The sequence below is a fragment of the Pristis pectinata genome, chromosome 17, assembly GCF_009764475.1.
Source record: "Pristis pectinata isolate sPriPec2 chromosome 17, sPriPec2.1.pri, whole genome shotgun sequence".
Taxonomy (NCBI): domain Eukaryota; kingdom Metazoa; phylum Chordata; class Chondrichthyes; order Rhinopristiformes; family Pristidae; genus Pristis; species Pristis pectinata.
Genome location: NC_067421.1, coordinates 32,803,229 through 32,814,582, shown reverse-complemented (window position 1 = coordinate 32,814,582; position 11,354 = coordinate 32,803,229). Strand labels below are relative to the sequence as shown.

Sequence of the window (11,354 nt, the reverse complement as noted above, 5' to 3'; positions counted from 1 at the left end):
TTGTTACCTTTCAATCTACAGGAACTGTTCTACGATGTTTGGAATTTTGGGAGCTGATACATAATCTATCCTCTACCTACTACAATTTTTCTCAGAATCAGGTTTATTATCACTGACATATGTCATGAAATTTGTTGTTTTGTGGCAGCAGTACAGTGCAAGACGTAAAGGCATAAACATCACTATAAGTTACAAAAAATAAATAGTGCAAAAGAGGAATAATGAGATAGTGTTCATGGACTGTTCAGAAATCTGATGGAGGAGGGAAAGAAGCTGTTCCTGAAATGTGGAGAAATTACCCTGCTTTTATTGGGAAGCTTTGTTCTTATAGTCACAGTTTGTTTCCTCTGCTCTTTAAAAGACTGTCTTTTTTCAATGAATTGACTTTACAGTATAATAGCAACACGCAAGATGCTGGAGGAACTCAGCAGGTCTGGCAGCATCAATGGAGGGAAACAGACAGTCGACGTTTTGGGTCAAGGCTAATAGACTTACTTGTGTGACCAGTCATATGCTCCATCTTGTGTCCAACTGATTGACTGACAGTGTTGATTTGTTTTTGATTTGATTTGAAATGCTTTGATTTGTTTTTATTTCATAAAGTATACCCTAATTGCACCTCTGTGTCATTTCCCATGCCAAGCACTCCATGGACGTGATTGATTTTGAGCTACTTTCAATACAGGTTTAGTGGCATGCAGGACAAATAGAAATGAGAGGGGAAAAAAGTCCACTGTGATTTTTGCCACGTTTTGAACTGGATTTCAGGACTGCCTGTTGGACTCTGATTCACCCTGTTCAAAGAGATGGAAGTAGAGGTCTTGGAGTAGTAATCCGAGAGGCTTCAGCAATGTGAGAAATTTCAAACCCCATTTCATGGTGGCATGAGCTGCAGAACCACCTTCATCACAGAACTAACTGCAAGCCCAAAAATTCATTTAAGACCTGGGGGTCATATGCAAGCCAAGTGGAGGTTTGCCCTACTAGACATGTGGTCTAGACAAAGTCTAATACATGGTTTTCAATCTACCACAGGTTACCTTGATTTTGATCTGTGCACACGAAGCATTTTTTGATAATAAACACATTCATCTTCTCTCTAAAATGCATCACCTTATTTTCATCTAGATTGAAATTAATTTGTCAAATATATACCCAGGTGGCAAATTTATTAAAGTCTCTGTCTACTTTGCCACAGTCCTTCCCTGCTTGACTATACACTCCAATTTGATATCGTCCACAGATTTTGAACTTGTACATCCAAATCCACTGATATAAAGAAGCCAACAAATAAGGATAACATATTTATAACCTTTGTATGCTCTAGCTGAGGAAGCTATGTAAGTATTCATATAAATCCCACAGAAAATGTTAGGTATAAATAGCACTCAGTTTCTAGCATAAGCTTTATTTATAGGACTATTGATAGCATCATGAGTGAACGCGGTTGGTTTTGAGAATTGGAAGATCACATCCCAAACTCTGCTATCTGTATCCTAACTCATACTGTCCTGTTCACACTTCTCCTCACTCACCCATATTAACCACCTATGTTAAGCAAAATATTGATTTCAAAATTTTCATCCTTGTTTTCACAGGATTGCATTTTCCATTTTTAAAAGTCACATTTTGGTCTTGAAGCAGATTGCCTAAATAAGACAAGATATCTTTACTAGTCACATGTACATCGAAACACACAGTGAAATTCATCTTTTGCGTAGAGTGTTCTGGAGGCAGCCCACAAGTGTCGCCACGCTTCCGGCGCCAACATAGCATGCCCACAACTTCCTAACCCATACGTCTTTGGAATGTGGGAGGAAACCAGAGCACCCGGAGGAAACCCACGCAGACACGGGGAGAACGTACAAACTCCTTACAGACAGCAGCTGGAATTGAACCCAGGTTGCTGGTGCTGTAAAGCGTTACGCTAACTGCTACACTACCATGCCTGCTCCCTATTAGTTCTGTTTGAGACTTTGGCCTGACAGCAGTTAGATGAAGTGTCTCAACTAATTTCACCTAATATTCTTGGAACTGTGATTTCTGTGGCCTACTTTCACCCCCAAGTCCCAGAAGCAAAAGTCACAAAATCAAGTACTTGGTAAAATACAGCCACATTGTTCCTTCACAACTTAAACCCAGACTCCCTAGCATATTCCGAGTTCTGTCACAGGAAGAGATTACCGGCTATACTTTCTTTCTTTTTCAATCTTTTTATTAGTTTCCAAATTAATACAGATTAATATATAACATCGATGTTTGTGCATGTAATGCAAAGAGATCAGGAGAACAATCATGGCATAGATAATCATAAAGAATAGTAAAATATAAAAAAAACTGTAGATCCCACGATCTCTTAGTAAATGAATATAATATAAAAGAAAGGAAAGAAAAAGATTTATTGTGTATGTAAAAGAAAGGAAAACAAATCCCCAAATCAGTAAGAAAAATTATAAACAATATATCAAACCAAATTGAAAAAAAATTTTTTAAAAAGACAAAAAAAAAGAAAAAAAAGACTGGACTGACATTTCTCAATAGAAACAGAGCAATATTATGTCGTCAACCCCGTTCCTCTAAATTGAAAAGTTATTGAAAAGGCATCTGTATCATGTGAAAATATTGAATAAATGGGCTCCAAATATCTTCAAATTTAAGCGAAGGATCAACAGTACCACTCCTAATTTTTTCCAAGTTTAAACATGATATAGTTTGAGAGAACCATTGAAAAGTAGTAGGGGGTATTGGATCCTTCCATTTAAGCAAAATGGATTGTTTCGCCATTAATGTAACAAAGGCAATCATATGGTAAGCGGAAGCAGATAAATGGCCAGACTTTATCCTTGGTAATCCAAAAATTGCAGTGATAGGGTGAGGTTGTATCTGGCTGTACTAAGGAAAAGATTTAAGTATGGGTTCAAAGCCTCCTTGAGAAACAGACTCCTGGGAATTCCTGGCCAATGACTGTTCAAGGTGGAGAAGGAGCATTTGGGATGGCATGGAGAATCTTAAGTCGTACATCAGGAGCACACAGAAGCCTGATGTAAAAGACAGTAAGAGTGGACCACCTTACAAACTACCCTCCTATTTTCCCATCAGCTACCACCTGCCCCATCTGTAAGAGTACACAAGTCCCAAACTGACCTCACTGGCCACCTCACAACCCACAAAACTGGGGTCGAAGCAAGTCATCCTCAATCTAGAAGAACTGCTACAGAAGGGCTTTAGAAACACAAATATGCAGGGAATATCGGAATGCGGACCATGTGCAGACAGATGGGATTAGTTTAGATTTGCATCGTGGTCAAATTCGAGTTTATTGTCATGGGCATACAGACCCAGGGTATAAATGCTATGAAGATCAGCTCTTTGCTGCCACAGCTCAGTACATGACAAACATAAATTGCAGAAACTTAAATTAACATAAATGGCACAGACATGGTGGACTGAAGGGTCTGTTTCTGTGCTGTACTGTTCTATGTTCTGAGTAATAATATAGCTAAATAGTTCAGAAGTACAACATTTTCGTGCCAAGTCCAAAACAAGTAAACAACTGAGTGAAAGTGCAGCTGGGTTGACTACAACTCCCAAAGTGCCTTGCAGGTCCTTGCCGGATGTGGTGTGACGCAGCCAGGAGACGTTAATACCACGGTGGCCCGGATGTTAGGCCCTTCCTTTAGAGTTAAGGTAAGAATGGCGGCGTTGGTGGTGAAGCGGGAGGGCCGGACATCGGCTTCCATCGGGACGGGGCAGCTTTGTTCACATCAAATAACGCACGAAAAACATATCCCAGGGTGTTATCTGTTGGGATCAGCCGATATTTCTCGTTGAGGCGGATTTAAGCTGCTGTTTTGGGGGGTGTTTTGTTGGATGCGGCGGAGGAGCCGGCAGAGCTCGGCGGGACCTGAGCCAAAAGCCGCGCATTGCCGCCTCTGGGCTTGGTACTGGGCTGGAAAACGTCAGCGGGGACACCTGAGGCCGGGCCGTCTGTATATCAGGGAGAGGACTTGGCGGAGAGTAGGAGTTAGCCAGGGCCGGCTGTCCCGTTGCATGGGGTTGGCCGGAGCTACAGCCGAGCCTGGGCCTGGCCTTCGTTACTTCTCCCAGCGACGGGCAGTGGGTGAACTAGAACAGTCGCTCTTGCTCCTTTATGGTTTATTATTTTTCAACAACCGTGGGACCAATTTATCCAAATGAATTCTGTGGTGACACTTGTACGGTTCCACTTTCTACTCTGAATAATCAGTGATTTTTTTTAACATTGGTTGATTACCCATTCGGTGAATGGGTAATCTCTTATTGCTTGTATGAATATTATCTGTCTGCATCATCATCACCACGTTCTCTAGATGGGCAGCTTGTTGTATTACAACGAGTAAAATTTGCTCATTTACCTTTACTGCAAAGAAGGATGACATGTGGGACTTTAGAAGTGAGCAGAGCAGTGACAGTATTAGCGGTCTAAAGCAGAAGGTTGCTTTTAATCATCCTGTTGGCTCATTGCAAACCAATCCATCTGGTTGTTTTCTATCATTTAAGATACTACTTTAAATCTGTTTCTCTGGCAACTGGTTACTCAATTGTCTGGGCTGTAATGTGTTAAATCTTAGATGTCAAAGGTCTTATTTTGGTATTACGACTATTTTAATGAATTGGGCTGTAATTTGCAGGTTGGAAGCTAAATTCCCAATATCACTTTGGTCCTGTTGATTTACCGGGGGATGCAAGCCCACATCAGTTTCATGTTATTTCATGCACTAGCATACATGTTCTAAAGCCCTTTATCTTTTTGGTAGATGGCAGGGGAAACAAAGGAACCAGCAGCAGGGGAGAAAAAGGAACCAGTGGCAGGTGATAAAAAAGAACAGAAGAAACCACGCCGCCATTGTAGCCGCAACCCTGTACTGGCCCGTGGCATTGGCAGATATTCCTGTTCTGCCATGTTTGCCAGAAGGGCCATGTACAAGCGCAAGTACAAGGCTCCTGAAACCAAGGTAAGCAGAAAGAAGATCTGAAGGTGCTCCAAAAACCTGTGTTATACAGTGTCAAGTATGCTGCTTTGGCACCCAAAACAAATTGAATCCAAATTGTTATACCTGATTTTTGCATCCAGTTCTGTATGCCTTTTTGCATGTTTTGTGATTAAAATTAAATGCTTATCTCATTCCTCCTTCAGATTGAGAAGAAGTTGAAGGAAAAGAAGCCCTTCACCATCACCAAACCTGTTGGGGGAGACAAGAATGGCGGTACTCGAGTTGTCAAAATCCGCAAAATGGTAACAGAAGCCCTTCTGTTTTGAGATTTTTTTAAAAATTGGGACACTGGAGCAGGAGGGCCCCCACTTTGTTAGTTTTGTTTCAAACCATATTATGACGAGGCCTTTGTGCAATGCTGAGAATTCTTGCAGCACCCAGGTGATTTTCCTTCCCCTAAGGGAAATGCTGCGGAACAAAATTAGAGTTTAGCTGTGGTTTTGATTATCTGTCACTTACATAAATTTGGTAATTTATCTTGTGGTTGGGTTCAATCCATAGTCTCTTAATTTTACTAATCACCCCCTAGTTAGGGCAATGGTTGTATACATTTCACTATATAAAAAAAAGTAATGTTTTCTGCTACTTGTTATTACATGATCCTTACTGGTACATGTAAATGTCAGGGCAGACAGGATTGGGCTTGGGTGCAAAGAAGGGGATTTTGTGGGACATAAATGTACTGTGCAGTCACTTACAAATTCTGTACATTTGTTTTGTGTTTTCCAGCCACGGTATTACCCCACTGAAGATGTTCCCCGCAAAAGACTTAGCCATGGCAACAAACCTTTCAGTCAGCACAAAAGACGTCTGCGAAAATCCATCACCCCAGGAACGGTCCTTATCCTGCTGACTGGTCGTCACAGGTGTAAGGTAGAGGCTGTGAATTTACTGATCAATAAAAGTAGCTGGAGTCTGAAATTCTGGAGTAAAAAATGGCTAGGAAATATGAGGTTTTGTTCACAAGTTAATTTTTTTTCCCATTTTGGCATGGGGGAATAATTTTTAAATTTAGTTGATGGACAACTTTTTTCATAGGGACTTTTATTTACTTTGCAGCGTGTGGTTTTCCTGAAGCAGCTCGATAGTGGCCTGCTGCTGGTCTCTGGTGAGTACAGTCCCTTCAATGGCATTATCGCTTAAATTTCATCTGTTGTGGACAATTGAAGAAAGGTCTTAATGGGATTGCATTTTTGAAATAATTATACCTAGAGGTATTTTATATATGGCATGTCTTCTAACCGGGAATTATGTTTGCATTCGTGTTTGTAATTACAACTTCCATGCAAACATACAAAACAGTTTGGAAGGGATTTCATGAGTCTTTGAACTAATTTTGCTCTTGAAGCCTATTACAATAATATTTCAGGAAATGGTATTTTTGTACCACTTCATATGCCATGTTTTGGATATCAAGTGTTGCAAAAATACCAATTCATTTTTTGAAACCTACCAGTAATTATTCTGACCTCTCCCCACACTCATTTATCCCACTGATTCTTTGAAATTCAGTACTGAATGAGTTGAAATTTCTTGCAATAAACTATTGTAAAGGCTGTCTTTGGTTCTCCAGCCATCAACTCCATTCCTTTACCTGGTCCTGAGCTGAGTCACAATCTTGATGCTGGGTGATTTCCTAACTACATTTTCATGCAAACACCAATGTAATGCTAGCTAACTTGATCCTTGCTGCACCTCATTCACTGAAACACTCATCCCTTGTTCAATCTACATTTGAATACTCCATAATTCCTGGCTGGCTTCCTTTTCCATCAAACAAGGCACTGCTGACTGTTTATCCATCATCCCCATGTTCGTAGATTTACATTAGATCTTAGTTAAGCACTCCACTATTTTTAAAAATGCTTATTCTTTTAAAATTTTCTTGTGCCTTTGCTCTTCTGTATACAACAACTTCAGTCAACTACCTTCAGATACCTGCACTTCTCATTCTGTATGCCAGAGATTTAATTGTCAGCCATGCTCCTGGGCCCTGCAATTCCCTCATTAAATCTTACCATTTCATCCCCTTTTTTTTTCCCCTGACCATCTGCCTCTTTCGTCCAGATTTTGGTCATCTGCTCTATTCCCTTTGAGGATTGTTAAATTTTGCCTGATAATGTTCTTATAAAATACCTTGAGACATTTAACTGAAGGCATTTCATAAATGTGTTTATTAGTGCCGCTTTTATCCTGGAATATCAACTTGGCTATCCGTTTTAGGGCACAGAACTGTTGAGAGGAATTGAAGGACCAGGCCAGATCAGAATCCCATTTGTGATATAGCATGCTGAAACAAAATTGAGGCATATTGCAACATTTTTGAAAGTTATTAATTCTTCAGTTGTACCAACAACTTGTGGTTTTTGTGTTTCTTTTCCAGCTTGCTTGTGTTAATCAGGATTGTTTCTGATTCTGAATTTTTGCATTAGGTCCTCTGATTCTCAACCGTGTCCCACTGCGAAGGGTTCACCAGAAGTTTGTCATCGCAACATCTACAAAAATGGATGTGTCTACCGTGAAAATTCCCAAGCACCTGACTGACTCCTACTTCAAGAGGAAGAGGCTGCGCAGGCCCAAACACCAAGAAGGCGAGATCTTTGACACTGAGAAAGAGGTAACAACTGCACTGTATTGTGGTACTTCAGCTCTTGTGACCATTAGTTAGGCATAATACCTGATGGCTGCTACTCGAGTTTCTAAGATCCCTTCTGTTCTTTTTGCTGCATTACAAATCTTTCCTAGTAGAAAAAATGGATTGGCTTTATTCCTGCCCTTTTCATGGTGCCCCAGTTTTTCTCCTCCTTGCCTGTACATTTGGATGTGATTAAATTATCTCTGGCAGAGTGTGCAGTCTGTGGTTTACCTGCCATGCTTTAAATTGGAACATTCCCCAAACCCCAAGGGCCCAGAGCAAGTTACATTGGATTCCATCATTTGGCAGAAACTGAAAAGTTTCTTGAGATTTTGGAGTTTTTGCTGATACTTTTTTGGAATCACAGTCCCATTAATGATTTGTACCACATTTATTATTAGATTACAACAATTTCCAAGAGTTATTGGAAAACTGTAACATTGCATGTGGTCAGGGGAATGGATGGCCATGCTACATTGGTCTGTTGTTTGGTTTGTGTGAGTTATATCTTCATGTAAATTATTTGTAGAAGATGGAAATAATTATTGGAAAAGCTGGAATTGTAGAAACCAAAGTGGAATTATTTGTCCCTTCCTGATTAGTGCTGCTGTCTTGGCCATTTGGAAAGCAAAACCACAGCAGATGCTGAAAATCTGAAATAAAGACCATGCTGGAAATGAGGTTAGGCAGTATCTATAGAGAGAGAAACTGAGTTAATGTTTCGGGTCACTGGCCTTACGTCAGAATTGGTTGTATGTGGTCAGACCTCTGTGGACATGATGTAGTTTGGAGGACATATTGGTATTGCAATCAATTCTGCTCTTGATACTGCCTGACAATTACAAGCAGGGGCTTTACCCTAAGGGTCTTTTTTTGTTTTTTTCAAAACGGAAGCATTTGCATTTCTCTGCTGCCTTTCAATCCCTTGTGGCATTCCAGGCTGAAGTTTTAATATCTGAATGCTTGGCCATCAGTGTACATGGAGGGGGATTTGTATGTTTACATGGTGCCTGTCATAGTCTTGGGACCAGTCACTCAGTGGACAACTAATGACTTTTTTTTTGAAGTGTAGTTGTAATAGGATGCAGAAGAAGCTCCTGGAAACAGCAGTCTGGTCATGCCTGGATAATTTGTTCTAATGATGTTGATTGAGGGTTGAATGTTGACCAGACTCTAGAATAACATGCATAGTCTTCAATGTAGGTCCTTGAGATTGTGTTTGCTTATGACAGTAAAGCTGAGGTTCTTGTTTTCACCTTCAGTTGCACAGCACTTTTTTTGGAACTGTATTGCTATGGCATCGGTGGTACCTTATGTCAAAAGTACGAGCTATAAACTCCAGAAACAAGGCACAAAAGTCAAGGCTACTATTCCACTGCAGTGCTGTAGAAGTGCTGCTTGGCAAAGGAAGGCATTATTTGAATGAAATGTTAGACTAAGGTCCAATCAGCAATGCATAGACTGGGAAGACCCCATGGCATTATTTTGTAAATCATCTGGTGATTCATCCAGGTGTCCTGGGGTTAATATTATTTGCACCCATTTTTAATCATTTTTTAAAAAGTCTAGTGATAAGCATGTTGCTATATATAGTGGTTTGCTATGTTTAAATCAGCTGCCATATTTCTTACATTAACATTTCAACAATTGCCACATTTCAGAAGTGCTTAACTGGCTGTAAAAAGCACTATAAATGACATCTAGCTTTTTGCGAAGTGGGAGGCAAGTCTTTTATTTAGGTGGGGCACAGACTTTGCTTATTGTCACCCTGCACTTTGGATAAGTTGGTTAAAGTAATTGTTTTTGTAATGGATGTGGTCAGCTACCTTGTGGTTCCCACTGGATGCAAGCTACACTCTGTGTCAAAAGTTGACTTCAACAATGATTTGCCACAATTTTTGCTTGCAACAGCAACAACCGTCATAACCCATTCGGTGGTCTGTTTTCTATCAGGCTTACTGTAGTAGTATTGACAAACAACAAAACTAAGATTAATCCCAAGGTTTGCAAAAGTTGTAAATCTGAAATACTTTGCATCATAGCAACCAACACCTTGCATAAAAGGAGGATTTGAATTTGTGATAAACTTCTGGACAAATGGTGACTCTGTAAATTGAGATGAATCCCACTGAGTATGAGCTACCCTGGACAAAGCACTTATCAAAGTTGGATCAGTTTCATGTGTTTTTTCACAGATGTAGATTGTATCATTTCATTGATAGTATGTGGTCTCAAGATAAGGTCTTTAATTTTAGTCTTATTCCAGAGCCATGAGCGCAGAACTGAGCTGATACTCCAGACGTATCCTCTTTGAATTGTTAAAGCCCTGTATTTGACCTTGTGAGGATATAGAAATCCCTCATCACCATTTGAAGCTAATTTTTCTGAGTTTTGGATTGACAGTTGTAACCCAATGCCTACTTATTAAACAAAAAAATGGATTGTCTGTTCAGTGTGGACATCAGCTGTTGTATTTCTGCATGTTGCAATAGTGATCAGACTTCAACAGATATTTAAAGAACAAATGTTTTGCAATGTCCTGAGGAACTACAAAGTCCATTAGCACATTTTGGTAAACTATAGATAAGTTTTAGTTCAAGTGTGTTCCACCAACTAAACTGTTTTATTACTGACTTGAGGAATTTCTATAATGGAAATTACTGCATAAGTGTTTTCCAGGAATTAAGCATGTAATGTACTGTACCATGGTCATGGGAAACTGTCTCACTGGCTCTTTTAAATTTTTATCAAGAGTCTGGTTAGTAGGTAGGGTGCATAAACAGGTAAACTTGTCTGTTTGATTACCCTAAAAGTCAGTACTTGTGCTTAATGGCTGTTGCTGGGTACAATGTTCTTGAACCTAAAAATCTAACTGATGATTTACACTTCTGCAGTGCATACTTCGTAGCATTTTGCTAAGAGACAATAACTATAGCATTGCTGTTGGTGTTAAATGCACAGTTCTAAGTGTTGCACAGTGCAATTTGAAGTATCAATTTGGTTCCATCTCAATTGGAACAGAAACAGTAATTACAGGTTCTCTGCCTGATGTGCACTTAGAGGAGGCTGAAACTGTTAAACTGGCCACCGCACACTTCACATCCAATGTTACTTTAAGCCTTTTTGTTCCAAGTTTGTATGATAAGATTGCTGTTTCCTTACACACCTTTTGCCCTGCCTCACTTTTGTCCTCTTCTTTCTTCACAGAAATATCAGTTAACAGAACAGCGGAAGAAAGACCAGAAAGCTGTGGATTGCCAACTCATGTCTGTTATTAAAAAGGTCCCACAGCTCCGTGGTTACCTCCACTCCATGTTCTATTTGTCCAAGGGGGTTTATCCACATAAATTGGTCTTCTAAGCAAGCCATAAAAGTTGACATTTATTAAAACTGGTATTTCAATACTTACCTGTTTTTCGGATTATGTTATTCAGACTTGTTTAGCTTCATTTTACAGTTTTTAGAGATATTAAGGGCATAGTTTACTTTTCCACAGCAGAGTATCATAAGATTTAGTTGGAATTTATGGACATACAAACTGAGAACAGGAGTTGGCCTTGTGACCCTTCAAACGACACTTAATAAGATCTTGTAACCTCAACTCTACATTCCCATTTACCCATGGTAACATTTCACCCCTTGGCTTATCAAGTACTTATCTAGCTCTGCCTTAAATTTTTTCCAAA

General features: G+C 39.8%; 1 protein-coding gene across 1 annotated transcript; it reads left to right on the top strand.

Annotated features, from left to right (window-relative positions):
* Positions 1-4,779: 4,779 nt before the first annotated feature.
* Positions 4,780-11,076, top strand: rpl6 (ribosomal protein L6). The gene is made up of 6 exons (XM_052032090.1): positions 4,780-4,994; positions 5,177-5,275; positions 5,763-5,906; positions 6,093-6,141; positions 7,466-7,650; positions 10,876-11,076. Exons 1-6 carry the CDS (start codon positions 4,797-4,799, stop codon positions 11,026-11,028), a joined length of 828 nt encoding a protein of 275 aa, XP_051888050.1. The 5' UTR covers positions 4,780-4,796; the 3' UTR covers positions 11,029-11,076.
* Positions 11,077-11,354: the final 278 nt, after the last annotated feature.

What these genes read in the sequence shown, in the direction of transcription:
- rpl6 (XM_052032090.1), top strand. Translation starts at nt 4,797, where the DNA reads ATGGCAGGGGAAACAAAGGAACCAGCAGCAGGGGAGAAAAAGGAACCA. An exon ending in TTGTCAAAATCCGCAAAATG is followed by an intron (nt 5,276 to 5,762) that starts GTAACAGAAGCC and finishes TGTGTTTTCCAG; the next exon opens with CCACGGTATTACCCCACTGA. An exon ending in TCTTTGACACTGAGAAAGAG is followed by an intron (nt 7,651 to 10,875) that starts GTAACAACTGCA and finishes CTTTCTTCACAG; the next exon opens with AAATATCAGTTAACAGAACA.